At 35.1% G+C, this 24,880-nt stretch overlaps 1 protein-coding gene across 8 annotated transcripts in view; it reads right to left on the bottom strand.

Moving 5' to 3' along the window:
* The window catches only part of TCF12 (transcription factor 12), a 415,896-nt gene that overhangs the window by 76,052 nt on the left and 314,964 nt on the right, over positions 1-24,880 (bottom strand). For all 8 annotated transcript variants that reach the window (XM_036929722.2, XM_036929723.2, XM_057488840.1 and 5 more), the window contains 2 exons: positions 14,357-14,492; positions 10,480-10,532 (listed from right to left, as the gene is read on the bottom strand). In XM_036929722.2, coding sequence (XP_036785617.1) covers positions 10,480-10,532; positions 14,357-14,492 — 189 coding nt within the window. The remainder of the gene's footprint in view (positions 1-10,479; positions 10,533-14,356; positions 14,493-24,880) is intronic.

Raw genomic sequence — 24,880 nt, 5'->3', positions numbered from 1 at the left:
GGCATATACTTTTTTATTTTTTAAGCCTAATGTAGTGGTTGGCAAATTATGGCTGTGGGCCAAATCTGACCCACCACCTGATGTTACAAATAAAGTTTTATTGGAACACAGCCATGCTCATTCACTCTTAATCATCTGTACAGAAGTGACTGCTTTCACAATCCAATAACAGAGGTGAGTAATTGTGTGCTGAGTAGTTGTATGTCCCACAAAGTTGAACATATTTACTATATAACCGTTTACACCAAAGTTTGCTGACTCCTGGTCTAGCACATTGAGGAAGAACAGAAATCTAGGCTACAACAAAATAAGCAGGCTCTAGCAAATTTCCCAGAAACTTAATTTCTAGAACCAAATTATTTTTTAGAACAAATAGGATATTATAAATACATTAGATTATATATTAAAACAGTCACAGACAATGAAAAGACAAAAACTTTGAATGGTCAACACTTTAAACTTTATTTAAAATCTATTCAATGAATGTAACATTGAATGTAAACACTGGAGAGAAAGAAACTATCCTGGGACTAAATGCTTAGAAAATGCTTAGAAGTCTAACTATGAACTTATCTATATAGCCTTCATTACAGTCTTTGAAAAGTAGACATTATACAAGTATAATAAATGGCTTTTCAAAGTAAAATCATTACTAGTTAAACAAAGGGAGTATCAGTGATGGCATATCTCATGTCAGCAAATTACTTAGGATGTAAATGCCTTCCCTAACTTAGAATGAAATCGAGTGCCCCAAAGATCCCCATTGATAAATTTTGAATTTCTTGATTTATTTCTTCTTTCCTATACTAGAAAAAATAATCCTCAATTGTATTAGAGAAAAAACAAAAAAAACCTTCATGGTTCTACTGATGCTGAATACCCTGTTAGTGGACTCGCACACAGTCTTTTACATCTGATTTGTAAAGTCCCCCAAACCTGAAATACCAGCAGCTGAAGAGTTGTTAAACCTTAAAAGCCAGCTCTGAAATTCAGCCAGGTTCTTTCTTCTTTAAAAAGAAAGAAAAGTCAGAAACTAACAAATATCACTATTGGTTGTACGACCACATCAGTACAAACAGTTGGATACACAGGACTCACTGGTTACTTTTCCTTCTGCTTTGTGACTTGAAATAAGACCAAAGACCTTACTGGCTTGTCACAAAAATGAACATTTTAGAACTATGCATTAAAAAGCTTATTATCTACACTGATACAATTCTGACAGTGTTCTGAACAGTAGTTACTGTCAGCATAAACACAGTGGCTATTTCTTCTTTTTAATGTATGAAGAAAATCTTTTATTTAATGACCAAACTGCTTATAAGTATGGAATGGATTACAGAACCATTCCCTTTATATACTAATATATTTCTGCTAATCTGACCTATACAAGGTCAGAGAAAGAATCCACCACTTTGGAAATGTTTATGGATGTAGCCTTCAAATAGGTACAGCTTATCTAATAGCCAGAAATAAGGAACTCTTTTAAGTACCTAGAGTTGTTGTGTGCCTTCTATGCTTGTCTGACAAAGGAGTTAAGCAAATAACCTATTCCAACTCATGTTTAAGAACAGGAGAGTTCATACATGAAGTTCAGCTGAAGCTGGTACTGTGTGTAAATACTGTTTTTTCCCGAATTACTAGGATTCTTGCTAGTCTTAAAGGCCTTGGATAATTGTCTATACACTCTGTTACCTTAGTTTCCTAGTGACTTCTGAAGGACACTTCGAGAGTTTTTTATTTGTTGCTAGTCTTGCTATATTCATGGATAAACTGGAAGTAACAGTTTCTCTGCAGTTTTAACACTGGACCTTTTTCTCACTGGTTCAGACAGCCAGTAATCTTTTAAATGGGAGTTTTCCAAGTTAATTCATTTCTACCAGTCCCAGAAAGTTGTATTTGTCCTTTCCTATTTAAAAAAAATCTTCAGTTCACGCACTTCAGGATTTAATATTCTGACTTCTTCTATTTAATATTCTAACTAATTCTTAGTGTGTACATAAAAATGCTAGATCATTGATGGTTTAGTGGTCTTTGTGGTTTGGGAATACCTCAGCATATTTCCAATCACCTCGAGGTAACCCTCAAATTTCAAATTTAGTAGTAAAAGTAATTTGAAAATTCACATAAATTTAAAAAAGGCGATTCCCAACAAACTAAAATCCCATAAAATTTTGGGGAGAAAGCAAAGCACCATTTCCTAGTCAATTACCAATCCAAAGGCTGGAAAACATTTCACCTGTTTGTAGCAAAGCAAGAAAAGGTGGAATCTAAGCTGCTTTGGTTCACGTCAGAAACTGTAAAGTTCTTTATGGGAGGAAGAGTTAGAAAAAATTTTTCCTTGATGGCTGGGGTGGTAAAATACACTTTGAGAGTTTAACTAAAAAACAAAGAAATTATCTGACAAACTGTAATAGCTTTTGTAGTTAAATATATATACATACTCAAAACAGAGGATAAAGTATAACAAGGCATTTGATTAAGAAATAAGTATATTGTCACCACCCTATATATAGAACTGTAAATCTGTTATATTCAAAACAAGTAAGATATACCATTTTGATACCATGTAAAGAATTATGTTCAGAAGATGTTTTCAAATGCTGCTGAACAAGAACATTAACTCTAGGAATTTAAGCCTAAAGGATTTCTGGAATTTTTCTAGGTGGTTGGTTTCTGGTGATAAAAATCTTTATAAAGTGTCTTGTGGGCTCAAAACTTCATGACTCAACTGTTCTTCTCTATTAATCAGTGATGTGTGCCTTGAGGAATGTGATGTGTTCCTTAAATGAATGTTGTGTCTTAACCAAGGCCAGTTCCCGCAACATAGTTATCTCCCCTATTGTGTTGGGCTGGGGAACGTTGCAGAAGGAGTTGTGCACGGATATCACAACGAGCCAATGGTTGCATGCATGAGATCACCAACTGTCCTTGGATGTATTTGTGTGACTAATAAATATGAGAGGTGCCCTCTCAGCACCACTCTTGAGTTGGTTATGCCTTGAGTCCCCTGGCCGGCCTACTAAGATCTTCGACAACTCATCGCGTCGCCTCCTCTATCTATGGGTTGGAGACAGGGAGGAGGCCAACAGTGTCTTACTTCAGAATTCTGCATCTCTGTCATATTAAAAAAAAGCATCTATGTTTGAAAATACTAACACCAAGTTAAGAAATAAAGAATAAGAAAACATAAACTTCCCTCCATCTGAGATATACTTCAGAGGACCATAAAGATGTTCGATTGATGAAATAAAAAAAAAAAAAAAGCATGGACTCCTAATAGTTCAGAAGACAAAAATAATTAGTATGAATTCTAGGCAGCAGAATTTGATTCAACAAAATTTCCTTCCTTTTTTTGTAGGTTCACTTTCTGAAAAGGATGCTTTCTGAACAGTAGCAGCTATCATTAATCACTAAGTGCCAAATGCACACATTACACACCCAAGTGTATGAGACACAACAACTTTTTCTTTGATTATATTTGTCCTTATGTTTTCAAACTTTTCTTTGTTTTTCAACGAAATTTGATGAAAATGAAATGCTTAAGTTCCTTTAAATTTCAGGCTGTAATGGTAGGAACTAAAAAAAAAAAAAAAGCACAAAGATTTACTGAGTGTCTGTTATACACCAGGCACAGATGCCTTTACACTACTAACATTTAAGATAGGCATTATCATCTCCTTTTACAAATAGAAACTTGGCATTCAGAAAACTTAAAAGCAGTTTTTTCAAGGTTATAAATAAAAAGCAGCTGAGGCCAGATAAAAACCATCATCTGCTTGACTGGGAAGTCTGTGCTTTTCTACATCACCCTTTCAGAAGGTTGTCGCCCCTTGAACAACAAAGCCATTTAAAAATAAACTTGATTAACAGAGACATAATGTACAGAATATATTGTTTTAAATTTAATATACTAAATAAGATATTTTATGAGTAAACCAACATACATAATATGTTTTAACATTCAAAATAAATAGGTTGTAATCTTGCTTCTACATGTGATTTTGGGTAAGTTACTTAGTATCTTTGAGTCTCAATTTCCTTATTTGTAAGTAGAGGATATTAGCTATCTTACAGAGTTGTGTGGCAAAGATTAAGATGATACAGATAATGGTTAATGCAGATTCTCACACATTCAAGTCCTGTGTCTCTAACAGAGTGACATTTAAGCTGTAAAGGATGTTAATAAATATACTGCAAATGTTCCCATTTTTTTCACAAATTACCAGGAAAAAAACTGCCCCTGATCCCTATCTAGTGCTTCAAACTTTCCTTTAATGTTGTATCTTAGTAAAAATCTCATATAGATGAAAAACAGCTGGTGTACATTCAAAGAACAAAAACTAAAGTTGGTAATTTGAGAAGGGAAAGGGAGGTTCAGGAACCCTAAAAAGGAATGAAAACACCTCGCAAAGTCAACGTACCTGGGTAGACCACTACAACAGTTTATCCCTTTTTACACCTGGACTGGTTTTGTGTTTCCTAACCCTCCTCTAGAGTGGGAGAATGGGTCTGCTATAGGAAAAGTACAAAGGTTGTATTTGGCAAAGAATCAAGTAACACTGTATTTTCTAGATGTGGCCTGAACACATGTTTATTTTTTCACATGTCTATGCTTTTTACCTATCTGGTCTATTCTCTCTCTTCTCTAACAGAAGAACTGTTAGTCATCTTTCCAGACACAGCCCAGATGTAAACTTCTGAGGACACTACTACTTCCCAATGCAGGGTTATTAGTTCTACCTACCCTGTTTCCAGAGCACTTGGTATATACACCTTTAGTTGCCTTACTGCAATTTAATTAATTAATTGAATGCATGTTCATCATACTAGATGGTAAGTTCCCTGAGGCAATGATAGTGTGTATGTATGTTTGGATTCTCTCAGTGTTCATGCATCACTCTATTGTTGTTGCTATGTTTTGCCCAATATTTCAACTTGTCTAGAGAAGCAAGTGGAAAATTAAATGTACTTAAGAATACTAGTTCTTCATCAGCAGGAAGAAAACTATGTCAACTATGCTTTCTGGTTATATATTGAGCACATCCGTTTTAAAACCATAGTATTTAGCATTGTAGACCCAAAAGGAACTTCAGATTTCCTACTCAAAAATTCTGAGGGGCTAACGGTCAAGTCTGGGGTGGTACAACCAACCAACCAATCAGTAAGTGAATCCAGGAGATCTGAGCAGATCATTCTCAGGCCATCCCGGCCATACTGCTAAAATGATGTCAACACACCCATACTGGATCCACATCCACAGACAGAGAAGTTAGCATTCATTTCCTGCATAGAGTACCAGTCTCTATTTCTGAGGAACAGAGGAGCTGAGGTTTGTAGTTATGATACCTAAATATGTATTATGCAAAAACCACATGATCATCTCCATAGATGCGGAAAAATCATTCGACAAAATTCAACATGCATTCATGATAAAAACTCTCAACAAAATGGGTATAGAGGGCAAGTACCTCAACATAATAAAGGCCATATATGACAAACACACAGCCAACATCATACTTAACAGCAAGAAGCTGAAAGCTTTTCCGCTTAGATTGGGAACAATACAAGGATGCCCACTCTCCCCACTTTTATTCAACATAGTACTGGAGGTCATAGCCATCAGGCAATCAGACAACACAAAGAAATACAAGGCATCCAGGTTAGTAAGGAAGAAGCCAAACTGTCACTGGTTGCAGATGACATGATATTGTACATAAAAAACCCTAAAGAATCCACTCCAAAACTACTAGAACTAATATCTGAATTCAGCAATGTTGCAGGATACAAAATTAATACACAGAAATCTGTTGCATTCCTATACACTAATGATGAACTAGCAGAAAGAGAAATCAGGAAAACAATTCCATTCACAATTGCATCAAAAAGAATAAAATACCTAGGAATAAACCTAATGAAGGAAGTGAAAGACCTATACCCTGAAAACTACAAAGACTCAAGAGAAATTAAAGAAGACACTAATAAATGGATATTCATCCCATGCTCTTGGGTAGGAAGAATAAATATTGTCAAAATGGCCATCCTGCCTAAAGCAATCTACAGCTTCAATGCAATCCCTATCAAAATACCAACAGCATTCTTCAACAAACTGGAACAAATAGTTCAAAAATTCATATAGAACCAGAAAAGATCCTGAATAGCCAAAGCAATCCTGAGAAGGAAGAATAAAGCAGGGGGGATCTTGCTCCCCAACTTCAAGCTCTACTACAAAGCTACAGTAATTAAGACAATTTGGTACTGGCACAAAAACAGACCGACAGACCAGTGGAACAGAATAGAGTCCAGATATTAACCCAAACATACATGGTCAATTAATATACAATAAAGGAGCCATGGATATACAAAGGGGAAATGACAACCTTTTCAACAGCTGGTGTTGGCAAAACTGGACAGCTACATGTAAGAGAATGAAAGTGGATTATTATATAACCCCATACACAAAAGTAAACTCAGAATGGATCAAAGACCTGAATGTAAGTCATGAAACCATAAAACTCTCAGAAAAAAACACTGGCAAAAATCTCTTGGACATAAAAATGAGCAACTTCTTCATGAACATATCTCCCAGGCAAGGGAAACAAAAGCAAAAATGAACAAGTGGGACTATATCAAACAAAAAAGCTTCTGTACAGTAAAGGACACCACCAATAGAACAAAAAGGCATCCTACAGTATGGGAGAATATATTTGTAAATGACATATCCAATAAGGGGTTGATATCCGAAATATATAAAGAACTCATGCACCTCAACAAACAAAAAACACAGAAACAAAGGAAATAATCCAATTAAAAAATGGGCAGAGGATTGAACAGACAGTTCTCCAAAAAAGAAATACAGATGGCCAACAGACACATGAAAAGATGCTCCACATCGCTAATTATCAGAGAAATGCAAATTAAAACTACAATGAGGTATCACCTCACACCAGTAAGGATGGCTGCCATCCAAAAGACAAACAACATCAAATGTTGGCGATGCTGTGGAGAAAGGGAACCAACCCTCCTACACTGCTGGTGGGAATGTAAATTAGTTCAACCATTGTGGAAAGCAGTATGGACTTCCTCAAAAAACTAAAAATAGAAATACCATTTGACTCAGGAATTCCATCCTAGGAATTTACCCTAAGAATGCAGGAGCCCATTTTGAAAAAGACATATGCACCCCTATGTTTATGCACCAATATATTTAGCACTATTTACAATAGCCAAGAAATGGAAGAAGATGTGGTACATATGCACAATGGGATATTATTCAGCCATAAGAAGAAAACAAATCCTACCACTTGCAACAACATGGATGGAGCTAGAGGGTATTATGCTCAGTGAAATAAGCCAGGCGAAGAATGACAAGTATCAAATGGTTTCGCTCATCTGCAGAGTCTAAGAAGAAAGCACAAACTGAAGGAACAAAACAGCAGCAGACTCACAGAATCCAAGAATGGACTAACAGTTACCAAAGGGAAAGGGACTGGGGAGGATTGGCGGGAAGGGAGGGATAAGGGGGAAAAAGGAGCATTATGATTAGTACACATAATGTGTGTGTGTGGGGCTCGGGGAAGGCAGTATAACGCAGAGAAGACAAGTAGTGATTCTATAGCATCTAACTATGCTGACGGACAGTGACTGTAATGGGGTATGTGGTGGGGACTTGATAATGGGCGGAGTCTAGTAACCATAATGTTGCTCATGTAATTGTACGTTAATGATAGCAAAAAATAATTATAATAATAATGACTTTCAAAAAAATATGTATTATGGTTCACAAAAAGAAAAGGCCTCTAAACAATGCTCTCTGGTCAGATTATATAAATTACCAATGCTCTGCATGTTAAGTAATCCTGCCACTTTGTTTTTGGTGGCAGTAGGATACTGGCACACTCTGTATTTCTGAATATAGGTAGGAAACCTAGCTTTCACTGTTTATTAAGTAAAGGTAACATGTATTTTATAGGTGATTAAAGACAGGTTGGACTAAGCAGCAAACTGAAATCTGAGATGTTACCATCAAGTTTCTACTTTAGTTTGACAAGTGTGATATTCAAATGATCATGAAATAAAATATAGTCCATTTTCATTCTTATACCATTAAAAAAAATTCACATTTTTAAGGGTCTATAAATTACATATATTTTATTCAGTAAAAGCATTCAAATAGAAAAACATAACTTTAAATTTCCATTTGTTTTAGACACTAAAACGTAAATGGTATAACCCAGAAGTGTTCTTGGAAGTTTGTTATTTTGGCATTATTTATCAAAGTATCTGTTTTTAAAGGTAAAAATTTTTCTTCTTTAAAAAACTTGAAATTTCAACATAGCATTTAATCTAAAACATAATTAAACTGCATTATTTATATCTTTAATAATATACAGTATGTTTACTATTTTCAGCACAGTTTCAAAGTAATATGATCATGTTTGATGCTGAAATACAGAATTGAAAATACTGAATTCCATTCTGTTCTGTACAAAAATCTAATAAATCTCAAATTAGAGAGCTGGTAATATAATATATAAGTGGGGTTGGCTTGTGAAATTTCCTAAAGGTTCTCAAAGAAATGAGTTTGTCAGAATTCAGTGGCTTTCCCATGCTCTGAGTCTTGTCCTAAACAACTGAGCCGATAGAGAACTACCTCCAAGAAGTGAATGCTGTTATGCCTAGGACTGTAAGGGGCACTGGTGACCTTCAGTGTCTATTCTTTTTCCAGGTTATTCTGTCCATTTTGCCCTTTTGTTTTAAAAAATGAAAGAACTATGAAGCACGGAAAATACATTGTTTATTAAAATTAATGTCAGTCTAAGAAGAAATGACATGAATTTTTCATTTACTAATGTGTTTTTTTCCACCTGTGTAGTTGTGCTAAATATTAATACGTAATTTAACTTCTATTTCACTTATAGAATTAGAGCAATAAATTAAAAGAAATTTGCTGTTACATGTTTTAGCAGTTCTATCAGTTTTAAATATGATTTCTGTTAATCTAGCAAAAATCATCTGTTATACTGTTGAACCACCTACCCTTGCACAGCACACAACTGTTAAAATGTAAATTGCCTAACTATTTTTAGCTGCTGCTGAAAAAAAATTCCTGTCTTCGGGAATAATGATTTGAGGAATTGTGTTCATTTTGTTTATCAAGCAGCTATTCAGCCTCCAGTGGGTCCAAGTGCTTATGCAAGCAAAAGCTTTTAAGAATGCCTGCAGCTGCAATCCAGCCTTCCAGGTAGGCTGCAGGTTCCGAGCACAGCTGCCCTAGGCTGCATAAAACTGAGATCCATCTGGAACTGCGTGTCACAGAGGATTTCAAATTTGAGTTTTCATGTATCACATGGAAGAGAAAGCAGGGGAAGAACACAGGAAAGAAGGCAGGCAAACAACCAAAAAGACGGTATCTCTTCTTCAGCCTTAACAAGAAATAAAAGCTCAGAACATGCTGCTCCTTCTGGATTACGATTTGCCAAACAGGATATTCCATTCAGTGTATACTTCGATGAGCTGTGTGACTCACCCAGCAGCACCTGCGCCCCTGTGTTAAGTACTGCCAAATAAAAGCCCAACATTCATTTACACAACAAAGAGATGTACACTACAAGGGGCCTCAATCCAAAAGCCCCACTTCCCTTTTGTTCTAAGGAAAGGGAAGAGGAAAAGTTTTCCCTTCTCACACCAGGGATCTTTAAATTGTAGGTGGATTTATGATGTAGGTTCATGTACAAATACTTTTACTCTTTTAAAGAATAAAGTATGTTTAACAGCACAAACACCCCTACAGCATTAGATTATCATGGCTCTTAATGACTATTCACCAAACCCTTCCAACCTCCTTCATGAAAGCTCTATTCTCAAAGGATACATTTTTGAGCAAAGAGGGATCAACAAACTAGTTGCTTGAAAGCTTTCCTGATGCTAGGCTGAAGTTAGGAAAAGCTTAATGAAGGCTTTAAAATCCCCAAGGGCTTCACAATGAACATCTGACTTGGTGATTTCTGCATATTAATAACTTCAGTCCTACTGAGGCAAGCTGAGCTGAACATGTCCTACGAATCTTAATGTCTTTAGCTCCACTGGGATTATTACAAATGTAAATTTCTAAGATTCTCAGCTATTAATCTCTGTCTGTCCTCCTGTTCAGCAACATAATGACTAATTAAACATCAAAAGACCTGTACACGAGATCTTTTTTGACAGCTACCAGCCTAGTCGTCTTCCCAAGAGGGGAATTCAAATGACAGGGACAGGGAGTAAGAGCATATGAGTAAGCTACAAATCACTGCAGAGAAATCTAAAAACCTAACATTAAATGAGGATTTATCTCAATCAATGACTCCATTAAGCAGTGAACAGTTACTATGTGAAGTGAGCCTACTGACACCAATCGAATATATCCTTTTAGCCAGCAAATACTGAATATTTGAAATGGGTTTATTTACCACAAAGACAAAAAAAATGGGTACTTACAGAAGAAGGCAAACCAGGAGGCACCTTCCTGACTTTCTTTGCTTGCAAAGGATCTGCACATAGAAAATGTGTATTGCATCAGCAGTTAAATTAGAAAAGACCAGACTTCAAATGAACAATGAAGAATTTTTTCCTCCTATGCCTTTCTCATTTTCCAGTATTTAGGAGTAAGGGAATATAGGAATAGGGGCCTCATTCTTTCTAACTGGTTCCAGTGCAAAACATGTTCTCCTAATGAAGTGATACATCCTGAAATACATTTGTCAGAAGCAATGTTTATGCAGAGTAAAATGAAGAAAAAGTAAGGAAAACAAGAAAGAAAATAACATAGCAATAAGCATGTGTGAAGAAAGGGAATTAACATTGTTAAGTACCTATTATGGGCGAGGCTCCCGTTGAGGCATTTTTTATAATTTATCTCGGTTTCATTTGCAGAGGGGCAATAGGTGCAACAGGTCATTTAAATAACAGGACTCCTCAGAGACTCAAATTTAGTGTCCACATCAGATGAAGAGTTGGACTTAAAAGTATGGTAAAAACTAATGCCATGCTACAACTCAGTATGTTAAAAACTTAAAATAAAACTTAACAAATGAAAGTTAAGATTATAATGTCAGACAGATGCTACATTAACTATTATACATAGGCACTGTCATATACAGTGTCATCCAATATTCTGCAAGGACATTTACTTTAAAAACATGGATAAAACTCTAACTTTAGCATTAATTATTGTATGATTTATCTTTGGATGTTAATATTTATTTCCAAGAAATAACTAGATGAAGTCTATTTTTTCTTAAGACAAGTTTTTTATTATTGTAAAGAACATGAGGAGTTTCATATGCCTATCCAGCCTCACTTGGTATTTTAACTTTACTTATCTGTAAAATTTAAAATTTAAAGTTCTCTGCCTTATTTATTGTGAAAAAAAAAAAAAGGTAGTAGGTGCACCTTTCCAATCTTACACAAACCATGGATCAAATTCAGGTTTTTTCAGAGTTCACTACTGAGAAGAAAGAACAGGTAAGGCGATGTAAAGTACAATATTTTAAACTGTAAAAATGACAAGTATGGTATTTTCCTGGGTCACAAATGATACAACATAGTAAGACATGCAGTTTAAGAAAAAATTTAGATTTTTCCCCCCATTTAGATTGGGGTTGGGAATCTTTACAGTGAATATCACAGAAGGCTGTAAAACTAAAAAAGCAACTTTCTAAGTACCAAGTGGAAAAATTTCATACAATGAAAAGGGGAAAAACATTCATTAGTACAAGTCCTTACCCCAATAGGCACACTATATTTCCTTAAAACAAAAGTGCCAGAGATAAGACTATATATATTTCCTTAAAACAAAAGTGCCAGAGATAAGACTATATATATATTTCCTTAAAACAAAAGTGCCAGCATCTGGCACACTCTGTATTTCTGAAATTTACAGGCAAAATTTTTGTTCTTTGTGAAGCTTTTCTAGAACCCAACTCTTCACAACTAGTAATAGTATCCCTTAGCAAAAGCTACATACACGCTATGCCAAGAGAGCCGATTAAATTGCTCCTATCAGTTTGGAGTCCATCACTATTCTGTGACAATACTCGTATAAGATGTTGCTATTTAGAGTTTAGGACAGCTCTTCCCTGCCATGTGAATAGAAATTTTTCTTTTTTCTTTTTAGCTCAACATTAGCTGCCAGTGTACAATTACAAGGTAATGTCAGATGTAAAATCATGATTTTGGGATTCACAGTTCACTTTTGGGATAAAGTGTAATAGTTATCCTGAGTAAGCTGGCTGGATTCAAATTTCAGCTCATCATACAGCAGTTGTGTGAGCTTAGGCAAGTTACTTAACCTCTTTGAGCTTCAGTTACCTAAGATGTAAAATGGGGATGATACCTCCTGGAGTTACTGCAATAAAGATAATACATGAAAGATGCTCAGGGCAGTGCCTACCACAGAGTGACACTTAATAAATTTTAGCCATTATTATTATTATTAGGTTTACATTAAAACTGTGACAAATTGATTTTAAATTGATAGATACTGTTTTGCAGAATGTTGATTTCCTAAAGCATCGAAATAGCTTGAGAAGCTGCTGAGACTGGCACACATGATATCTGAAGTCCTTCAACTCGAAGATTTTATGAAAAATTACAATGTCAAGAAACAATGGCTATGACTGAAAAATAACAATGAGAAATGGAATAATAATCCACTAAATGGTATTTAACCAGGATACTAAGCTTCGGCTAAGTTACTTAGCTTCTGGGGTCTTGATTCCTCAGTTGTAACATGAGGTTAATATTATTACAACCTCAAGAAGTTTTTGTAAAGATGCAATATGTACAGCACAGTACCTGGCATGGAGGAGATAATATCATTTATCATTATAATCAAAATAAAAATGAAGATATAAGCTTTAATTTTTTAGAAAACTTGAGTTTTTATCAAATCTATCTCTACCTTCTGTAGTTATTTCAATAGCTCATTTTCTCCTTGAACTTAACAGTATATTGTATATTATTAATAGTACATTGGTCTACATTAGCGCTTTTTGTCACAGTAAGTGCACATATACTAACGATATTTTTCTAGAGTGACACTGATACATCTAGACTCAAATGAATCTTCCTATTCTGATCAACTCATTTGGTGGGAAAGTGGAGATGGAGAAAAGACTTTACAATTTATCATTTCTTAAATAACAAAAAGTATACTGGTCTAAATCACCTGGGCTCTAACAGTATATATACTACATCACCCATTATTATGAGAGGTGAGCACATCTAATCAGAGCTCTCTATGCTAACTAAATGTGAACATTCATTGTTGTGCCATTTTATACCCTCAAGCATACTCTAGATCCAGAGACTAGGGCTATTTCACCAAAATAGTAGTTTGACAGAAGGTAGATATATAAATTGTAGACAGTCAACAAATATTTGTGAAGTAAGTAACTATGAGATATTTTCTTTTGGTGGACTGTATTTATTTTAGAAGCTGGCCTATTGTTAATATAAACATGCTACAACTTTGATTTTCTTGTATAAAGGATTCTTTGGTAGGAATCACCAAAAATCCCCACATTTACACACTGATTGGGTAAGGTGTCAGAGTACACCTGAAGGTTGCTGTAAGCAGCAATACAATATGGACTGACCTGGTTAGGCTATGTATGAGACATAAAAGAAGGAAGATAAAGAAAATAAGGGTTGAGTGCTTAATAGGCACTGAATTTCCTTCTAAGGCAATGTTTTGGAACTAGATAGAGATGATGGTTGCAGAGCACTGTGAATGTAGTAAATATCACTGAATTGTGCACTGTAATATGGTTAATTTTATTAGTTATGTTAATTTTACCTGTTTTTTAAAAAGTGGGGAGTAGAAGCAATTAATATGCAAATACTGAACTTGGGAGTCAACAAGTCTTTCATCTTTTCCTAGGTAAACTACCTACTAATTATATGAATGCATCCTCCTTTGAGCCTCAGTTTTATGTTAAATCTAGTATTAAGCCACAGACTAGCAGGGCTGCTATACTGATGAGGTAAGAATGTATACAAAACCCCTCTGTAAACCATTAAGCATCATACAGATTTTAGTAAAAAGTTAGGTGTTAATATTAGCGCACGACATTTTAACTTTGAGAGGAAGAACTGGTCCCATTTCCCATTATTTAATTCTTCTTATACTGATTACCAGAGTATTAAATTATTTATTAACTATCCAATAGATATATTTTATGCATATGCTAAAAAATCAACATGACACCGAAGAAAGCAAATTTCTTCTAATTAAAAGAACAGTCAGAAGTATAGACTAAGGGGAAGAAAAAGAAACATTCGCAGGATGGGACTGGTTGTGCGATAAACTTACCAAGTGCTGCAGAGTCATGGAGTGGCCTTCGTCGGGAACTGCTGGCAGAGAATGAGTAGTATGGTGTCCCGGGTTTTCCTGAAGATGACAGCTGTGCTGGGCTTCCAAGCCCTAGATCTTGCCTCAGAAGACTAGACTGTAAACCAAGGCCAAAGAAACAAGTTATCTTCCCACTGATACCAATCAAACCTGAGAATGTCATTACTTCTGAGTTATAATACCTTCAACAATGCCTTGAGTTTAGGAAGTATCCAAAAAGTATTTATTTGATTTCTATGTTCTCTTTTTCCTCACCCTCCTGTTCCTGGCTTCCTAGTAACCATGTAAATCCATATAATTTTAGGATTGAAAAGACTTCAATTACTATGTGGTTCCATTCTTTAATCATCAAGAATACTTTTACAAAATGGCTTGAATGCTTTCATACCACACAATTCTGTTTTTCTCCTTTTTTTTTTTTGGATAGCTCTCACTGTTTGAAGAATGCCAATATTTTCAAGACTAGCCATTCCTGTTTCCTTCAACTGTGTCTCATGACATGGGTTTCAGTGTCCTCCTCCTCATCCCTGACACAGAACTCAGGATTTATTTTCAGTTTGTCAAAGTTTCTTGTAAAATGGAATGGAAGACAATGTCCTAGATGTGGCCTGATTAGTGCAGTTGTTTTCAACAGTACATTTAAACAACCCATTTGTGCTAACTTAGACTAAAAGGATCAGAGTGAACACACCCTGTTACTCTACTGCATATGCTGCTACTAAGTCATGGCCCTCCAGTGGTGCCCTTGTTCAGTTTGTGTTTTTTGGTCACAAGTATACAAGTTAATTAACATTTATCTCTGATAAAATTAATATTGTTATTTTGATCCATAATGATTACCCTATTCCTATTTTTTATAGATTCTGTCAACAAATGCATTTTGCTAGCCTTTCTAGTATCTGGGTATTAAAAGTGTGATTTTAAAAAACAAAACCTCAGAATGACATGGCTGAGAGCCCAAGGTATGCTATTACAAGATTGTGTCAATTGCTTTCACTGAAATCCAGTGTTTCAGCAGGCCTAACCTACCAACCCAGTGACCTCATCGTAAAACACATGACGTTATTTTGTTTCCAAACTTTCTGGTAGCTGAGGGAAAAAAGATCTGAACTGGAAAGGGTGTTGGATACACTTGAGAGGATGTTCTCAAGTGAAAAGAGCTGTGACTGTCCTGATACATTAACATCTTCCTAACCAGTATTTAATACCATTTTTGCCATCCGCCTACTCTTACTAGTTGTTCTTTCAGCCACTTAGTATCATAAAGGTGCTGAGAAATAAACTTCAGCTCTGGTCAGAAAGAATCAGTAAAACTTTGTAACAGTAGTCTTGCCTCCATTCTAATAATCAAGAAAAACTGACTCAGTTTATTATGCTATTTACTGATTTTTGAATAATTTTTGTTATATCTCAGGTTAAACAAAAAATGAGGTAGAATTCACATAAACCATTTTAAAGTTTCCAATTAGTGACATTTAGTACATTCATAATAGTATGTAATAATCACCATCTAATTCCAGAAACTGTTCATCACTTCAAAAGGAAACCCTGAGCCCATTAAAAAGCGACTTCCAGTCCTCCCCTCCTCCAGCATCTGACAACCGCTAGTTTGCTTTTGTCTTTACAGATTTACCTATTCTGAATATTTCATATAAATGGAATCATACAATATGTGACCTTTTGTGTCTGGTTTCTTTCACTTAGCATAATGTTTTATGATGAACTTAGCATAAAGTTCATCTGCATTGTCATGTGTATCAGTACTTTATTCCTTTTTCAGGCTAATAATATTCCCTTATATGGCTATATACTTGACCCTTGAACAGAAACAGGTTTGAGTTACATGGGTCCACTTACATTTGAAATTTTTTCAATAAATATATTGGAAACTATTTCGGAGATTTACAACAATTTGAAAAAACATTTTCCTCTCTCAGGCCTAGTTTATTGTAAGAATACAGTATATAATACATATACAAAATACATGTAATCAATTGTTTATATTATTGGTAAGCTTCTGGCCAATAGTAGGCTATCAGTTGCTAAGTTTTTGGGGAGTCAAAAGTTATATGATTTTCAACCGTATAGGGGGTTGGACCCCTAACCCCCTCCATTGTTTGAGGGTCAAATGTTCTATTAATTTGTTTATCCATTCATTCATTGATGGCGCACTTTGGTTGTTCCCAGCTTTGAACTAATGTGAACAGTGTTGCTATGGACATTCACATACAAGTATGTGTGTAGTTGTTTTAACGTCTTCGGGGTATATACTTAGAGGTAGAATTAGTGGGCTACATGGTAATTCTGTGTTTAACTTTTTGAGGAACTGCCGAACTGTATTCCACAGAAGGTGCAACATTTTACATTCTGACCAGCAAATTATGAGAAGTACAATTTCTCTGCATCTTTGTCAACACTTGTTACTTTCTGTTCAGTTAGAGGCATCCTCATGGGTATGAAGTGGTATCTTACTGTGGTTTTGATTTACATTTCCCTAATGACAAATGATGTTGAGTACTTTTCAAAGGCTTGATGGCCCTTTATAAATCTTCTTTGGAAAAATGTCTACTCAAGTCTTTGCCTATTTTTGAATTGGGTTATCATTCTGCAGTTGTATTTTAAAGAATTCTTATATGTTGCATGTTGGATAACAGACTATTATGTACTGTATATTTTACATATATATATAAATATACACACACTATATATGATACATCTGATTTACAAATATTTTCTCCCATTCTGAAGGTTGTATTTTCACTCCTTGACAATGCCGAGCCACAGTTTTTTGATGAAATCTAATTTTTATATATTTTTCTTTTATTTCTCATGCTTTTACGGTCATATCTAAGAATCCATTGCCAAATGCAAGGTAATGAAGATTTAATCCTACATTTTCTTCTACAAGTTTACTGTTTTAGCTCTTATACTTAGATCACTGATCCACTATGAGTTAACTATTCTATATGGTTTAAGTATGGGTCCAACTTCATTCTTTTGAAGGTGGATATCCAGTTGCCCTAGAACTGTTTGCTGAGAATAGTATTTCTTTATTCAGTAGTGTTGGCACCCTTATTGAAAAGCAACTTGTCATAGATGTTTGGGTTTATTTCTGGACTCTTAATTCTATCTTACTGGTCTGTATATCTACCTTATGTCAGTTTCATACAATGATTACTATAGCTTTATAGTAAATTTTGAAATTAGAAAGTGCTTACTCTAACTTTATTCTTCTTTTTCAATATCGTTTTAGCTATTTGGGGGTACCTTGAAATTACATTTAAATTTGAGGGTCAGCTTTTCCATTCTGCAAAAAAGATGCCATTGGAATTTTGACAGATTGCACTGAATCTGTAGATTGCTTTGGGGAGTATTGCCATCGTGACAGCATTAAGTCCTCTGGTTGATGGACACTGAATATTTTCCCATTATGTAGGTCTTCTTTAATTTCTTTCAGCAGTGCTTTGTAGCTACCAGGTCTTATGCCTGGTAGTTAAGTTCATTACTGGGTTCTTTTTTTGAATGCTATTGTAAATGAAGTTTTCTTAATTTTATTTTTGGTTTGCTCACTGTTATTATATAGAAATACAACTAATTTTTGTGTGTTAATCTTAAATCTTTGCTAAATTTCATTCATTTTACTAGCTCTAACAGTTTTATTTTGGATTCCCTTTATATATGTAAGTATATATCATCTACAAATAAGGATAGTTTTCCTTTTTCCTTTCCAATTTGGATGCCTTTTATTTCTCTTTCTTGCCTAACTGCTCTTAGAACTTCCAGTAAAATGATGAATATAAGTGGTGAATGTGGATATCCTTGTGTTGTTCTAGATCTTAGGAGGAAAGGTTTTCAAACTTTTACCATCAAGCATAATATTAGGGATAGGTTTTTCATAAATGATCTTCATTAAGTTGAGGAAATTCCATTCTGTTCCTAGTTTGTTAAGTTTTTTTTTTTTTGTATCATTAATCTACAATTACATGAGTAACATTATGTTTACTAGACTCCCCCCATCATCAAGCCTCCCCACATACCTCATTACAGTCACTGTCCATCAGCATTAGTAAGATGCTATAGAATCACTACTTGTCTTCTCTGTGTTACACAGCCCTCTCCGTGCCTGCCCCCTACATTATGTCTGCTAATAGTAATGCCCCTTTTTTCCCCTTATTCCTCCCTTCCCAACCATACTCCCCACTCCATTTCCTTTTGGTAACTGTTAGTCCATTCTTGGGTTCTGTGAGTCTGCAGCCGTTTTATTCCTTCAGTTTTTTTTCTTTGTTCTTACACTCCACAGATGAGCGAAATCATTTGATTCTTGTCTTTTTCCACCTGGCTTACTTCACTGAGCATAATACCCTCTAGCTCCATCCATGTTGTTGCAAATAGTTGGATTTGTTTGATTCTTATGGCTGAATAATATTCCATTGTGTATAAGTACCACATCTTCTTTATCCATTCATCTGCTGATGGACACCTTAGGTTGCTTCCATTTCTTGGCTATTGTAAATAGTGCTGCGATAAACATAGGGGTGCATCTGTCTTTTTCAAACTGGGCTGCTGCGTTCTTAGGGTAAATTCCTAGGAGTGGAATTCCTGGGTCAAATGGTATTTCTATTTTGACTTTTTTGAGGAACCTCCATACTGCTTTCCACCATGGTTGAACTAATTTACGTTCCCACCAGCAGTGGAGGAGGGTTCCCCTTTCTCCACATCCTCGCCAACATATGTTGTTGTCTGTCTTTTGGATGGTGGCGATCCTTACTGGTGTGAGGTGATATCTCATTGTTGTTTTAATTTGCATTTCTCTGATGATTAACGATGAGGAGCATCTTTTCATGTACCTGTTGGCCATCTGAATTTCTTCTTTGAGAAGTGTCTGTTCAGTTCCTCTGCCCGTTATTTAATTGGATTATTTGCTTTTTGTTTGTTGAGGTGTGCGAGCTCTTTATATATTTTGGATGTCAACCCTTTATCGGATGTGTCATTTATGAATATATTCTCCCATACTGTAGGATGTCTCTTTACTCTATTGATGGTGTCCTTTGCTGTACAGAAGCTTTTCAGCTTGATATAGTCCCACTTGTTCATTTTTGCTTTTGTTTTCCTTGCCTGGGGAGATATGTTCATAAAGAAGTTGCTCATGTTTATGTCCAAAGGATTTTTGCCTATGTTTTCTCCTAAGAGTTTTATGGTTTCATGACTTATATTCAGGTCTTTGATCCATTTAGAATTTACTTTTGTATATGGGGTTAGGCAATGATCCAGTTTCATTCTCTTACATGTAGCTGTCCAGTTTTGCTAACACCAGCTGTTGAGGAGGCTATCATTTCTCCATTATATATCCATGGCTTCTTAATCATATATTAATTGACTGTATATGTTTGGGTTAGTATCTGGACTCTCTATTCTGTTCTACTGGTCTTTTGGTCTCTTCTTGTGCCAGTACCAAATTGTCTTGATTACTGTGGCTTTGTAGTAGAGCTGAAACTTGGGAAGTGAGATCCCCCCTGCTTTCTTCTTCCTTCTCATGACTGCTTTGGCTATTTGGGGTCTTTTGTGGTTCCATATGAATTTTAGAACTATTTGTTCCAGTTTGTTGAACAATACTGTTGGTATTTTGATAGGAATTGCATAAAATCTGTAGATTGCTTTACACAGGAAGGCCATTTTGACAATATTAATTCTTCTTAGCCAAGAGCATGGGATAAGATTCCATTTGTTCATGTCCTCTTCAATTTCTTTTATGAATGTACTATAATTTTCAGGGTATAGGTCCTTCATTTCCTTGGTTAGGTTTATTCCTAGCTATTTTACTCTTTTTGATGCAATTGTGAATGGAATTGTTTTCCTGATTTCTCTTTCTGCTAGTTCATCATTAGTGTATAGAAATGCAACAGATTTCTGTGTATTCATTTTGTATCCTGCAACATTGCTGAATTCAGATATTAGTTCTAGTAGTTTTGGAGTGGAGTCTTTAAGGTTCTTATGTACAATATCATGTCATCTGCAAACAGTGACAGTTTGGCTTCTTCCTTACCAATCTGGATGCCTTGTATTTCTTTGTTTTGTCTGATTGCTGTGGCTAGGAATTCCAGTACTATGTTGAATAATAGTGTGAAGAGTTGGCATCCCTGTCTTGTTCCTGATCTTAAGTGAAACGCTTTCAGCTTTTCGCTGTTCAGTATGATGTTGGCTGTGGGTTTGTCATATATGGCCTTTATTATGTTAAGGTACTTGCCCTCTATACCCATTTTGTTGAGAGTTTTTATCATGAATGGATGTTGAATTTTGTTGAATGCTTTTTCAGCATCTATGGAGATTATCATGTGGTTTTAGTCCTTCTTTTTGTTGATGTGGTGGATGATGTTGATGGATTATCGAATGTTGTACCATCCTTGCATCCCTGAGATGAATTCCACTTGATCATTGTATATGATCCTCTTGATGTATTTTTTAATTTGGTTTGCTAATATGCTGTTGAATATTTTTACATCTATGTTTATCAGGGATATTGGTCTGTAATTTTTTTTTTTTGTGGGGTCTTTGCCTGGTTTTGGCATTAGAGTGATGCTGGCTTCATAGAATGAGTTTGGAAGTATTCCCTCCTCTTCTACTTTTTGGAAAACTTTAAGGAGAATGGGTATTATGTCTTCTCTATATGTCTGATAAAATTCAACGGTGAATCCATCTGGACCAGGGGTTTTGTTCTTGGGTAGTTTTTGATTACCAATTCAATTTCATTGCTGGCAATTGGTCTGTTTAGATTTTCTGTTTCTTCCTGGGTCAGTCTTGGAAGATTGTATGTTTCTAGGAAGTTGTCCATTTCTTCTTGGTTATCCAGTTTGTTAGCATATAGATTTTCATAGTATTCTCTCATAATTCTTTGTATTTCTGTGGTGTCTGTGGTGACTTTTCCTTTCTCATTTCTGATTCTGTTTATGTGTGTTGATTCTCTTTTTTTCTTAGGAAGTCTGGCTAGGGGTTTATCGATTTTATTTTCTCAAAGAACCAGCTCTTGGTTTTGTTGATATTTTCTGTTGTTTTATTCTTCTCAATTTTATTTATTTCTTCTCTGATCTTTATTTATTATGTCCCTCCTTCTGCTGACTTTGGGCCTCATTTGTTCTTCTTTTCCAGTTTCAATAACTGTGACTTTAGACTATTCATTTGAGATTGTTTTTCCTTCTATAAAATACTGGATTGGTATATACTTTCCTCTTAGAACTGCCTTCGCTGCATCCCACAGAAGTTGGGGCATTGTGCTTTAGTTGTCATTTGTCTCCAGATGTTGCTTGATCTGTTTTAATCTGGTTATTGATCCATTGATTAATTTAGGAGCATGTTGTTAAGTGTCCATGTATTTGTGAGCCTTTTTTTTCTTTGTACATTTTATTTCCAGTTTTATACCTTTGTGATCTGAGAAGCTGGTGGATACAATTTCAATCTTTTTATATTTATTGAGACTCTTTTTGTGGCCTAGTATGTGGTCTATTCTGGAAAATGTTCCATGTGCACTTGAGAAGAATGTGTATCCTGCTGCTTTTGGGTGTAGAGTTCTGCAGATGTCTGTTAGATCCATCTTATCTAGTGTGTTGTTCAGTGCCTGTGTGTCCTTACTTATTTTGTTTGGTGGATCTGTCCTTTGTTGTGAGTGGTGTGTTAAAGTCTCCTAGAATGAATGCATTGCATTCTATTTTCTCCATTAATTCTGTTAGTATTTGTTTCACATATGTCGTTGCTCCTGTGTTGGGTGCTTATATGGTTATAATGGTTATATCCTCTTGTTGGACTGCCCCTTGTTAAGTGTTTTTATCATGAAAGGGTATTAGACTTTGTCAGATGATTTTTCTGCATTGATTGAGATAATCAAGTTGTTTCTCCCTGTGTCATTTTATTAATGAATTATCATGATTTTCACATGTTGAACTATCCTTGCATTCCTGAGATAAAACCCACTTGGTCATGCTGTATAATCCTTTTAATATACTGCTTAAATTAAGCTTGCTTGTATTTTGTTGAGGATTTTTATGCTAGTATGTAGAAAGGATATTGCTCTGTAGTTGCCTTTTTCCTATGACCTCTCTGTTGGGCTTTGTATTAGTGTAAATGCTAGCCTCATAGAATGAGTGAATAAGTGTTTGAGAAGGATTGGTGTTAATTCTTTAAATGACTGGTACAATTCATTAGTGAACCCATTTAGTCAGTCTAAGGCTTTTCTCTTTTCAGTGGACTTTTATTACTGATTCTCCCTCTATTTGTTTTAGCTCTGTTCAGAATTTCTATTTCTTCTTGAGTCAGTTTTGGTAGTCTGTATATTTCGAAGAATTTGTCCATTTCATATAGACTAATTTGTTAGTCTACAATTTGTCATAATATTGTTTCATAACCCTTTTTGTTTTTCTAAGGTCAGTAGTAATGGTCCCTCTTTTCATTTCTGATTTTAGGAATTAGACTTTGTTTTTTTCTTAGTCTGGTCAAAGCTTTGTCAATTTTCTTGATATTTTCAAAGAACCGACTTTTGTTTTTATTAATTGTGTAGTTTTTACCCCTCTGTGTTTAAAAAAAAATTTCTACTCTAATTTTATCACATTCTTCTGGCTTTGGGTTTGGCTTGCTCTTCTTTTTCATGGTTATTATGGTGGAAAGTCAGATATTGATTTGAGCTCTTACTTCTTTTTTAATGTAGGCATAACATTTAAATTTCCCTCTGATCACTGTGTTCATTTCATCTGATGTGTTTTGCTGTATTGTCTTTTCATTTTCATTTGATATTTCATTTTTTTTAAAAGCCTCTTTAATAATGCTGGAACATCATTATTGAATAGGATTGAGTGATCAGTACATGAAATCAGCCAAGGATCATTACATTTTTCTAAAATGCTTATTAAAACAAGTTCCTCAGACTCCTCAAAACATAAATCCTTTGCACAGAGTTGATTTCTTCCTATATAAAGGAGAAAAGTTAGAAGAGGACTTCAATCACCAGACAATATGATCCGTAAATGAAAAGACTACGTAATAGCAATGTAATTATTTAGCATTAATTGCACAAATTCCAACAGACACAAGGTTTAACAGACTGGGAAAGGGAAGTGTAATTATCAGACAGAAGGGGGAAACAGTCCTCCTTAAGATTAATGATCTCCAGGAGAAATTAGAAAATTGAGAAAACAATGATTATAAATAACACATGTATTATTTTTATGTCTACAAATCATTAGTGATGGATCTCCTGATTGTGTGATTTGTGTGAAAGTAGTATGACCTAGGAATCATCAAGTCTCCCACATACTTATACTGAAATTTCTATTTTCACATCTGTTTTGTGTCTCCTCCCTTCCTTCCTTTCTTTCTTTGCCCGTGATAGGCACATTGAGCATTCCTCAAATAGTGATCAGAATATGGGTTACAGTATGGTAGATGGAACATATTATTACCACATATTTGAGGGCACGGGTCATACCTTGAACCTTTCCTTTAAACATCAGTGATCTTTTAATAGGATATTCCTACTCAGCACAAAAACTGACTTTCATGATACCACATTTTGAGGCACCTGTTGTACTTATTATTATCCTCATCTGTGTTTTCTTGTGCAGAAAGTACATATGAAACTGGTCATTGTACACAAACACATGAGAGACAGGCATTCACATGTTTTTTTTAACAATGCTCCCTCCATAGCATATAAATTGTAACAGATATATAAGATGATGATTTATACTATAGGTCAACAAACCATGGCCTGCAAGTCAAATTAGGCCTATTTTTGAAAATACTTTTATGGAAACCCAGTCTCAACCATTCATTTATATATTGGCTGTGGCTGTTTTTGTGCTACAATGGAAGAGTTGAGTAGTTGCAACAGATAATGTATAATCTGTAAAGCCTAAAAGATTTACTATCTAGCCCTTTTAGAAAATGTTTATTGCAGCTTTGATGGAGGGACAAAGGCCTGAGTTTAGAGGATGGTGAAGAAGTCTGCTTATATAAGATAAACCTTCAGATGAGTAAAATGCAGCCACTGAGTTATTTCTTCAAATAAGCCAACTAATACTCATAATAGACTAACAGAAGCATAAAATCATCTAAAATGGTGAATAGGTAAGGGCATTTCTTATATTCTTAAAAGCAGGTGGAATGTCTACAAAACTTTTGATGTCCTGCAAACAGGATAGGCTTTGTAGTTAGTAAACCGGAGTTCAAATCCTGACTGATCCTAGGCAAACATTAATACATCTGTTTCCTCTTCTATAAACAGATGTATTACTAATTAGCTCACAGAGTTACTGGGAGAAAGTGAAAAAGGCTAAGTAAAAGCGAATAGTATGGTTGTAGCCAAATTTCATTTTTTCTTTCTTCACAGACTACCACATTCTAAGTATCACAAAAGAATGAAAGTATGATGAATGACATTTTTTGTTTCCTGGGCACAAACTCTTTGTCTAAAATAAGGAGACCTCACAAACTGGTTGAGTT

The sequence above is a fragment of the Manis pentadactyla genome, chromosome 11 (assembly GCF_030020395.1).
Source record: "Manis pentadactyla isolate mManPen7 chromosome 11, mManPen7.hap1, whole genome shotgun sequence".
In the NCBI taxonomy this organism is placed as follows: domain Eukaryota; kingdom Metazoa; phylum Chordata; class Mammalia; order Pholidota; family Manidae; genus Manis; species Manis pentadactyla.
This window is presented reverse-complemented; position numbering and strand designations above follow the sequence as displayed.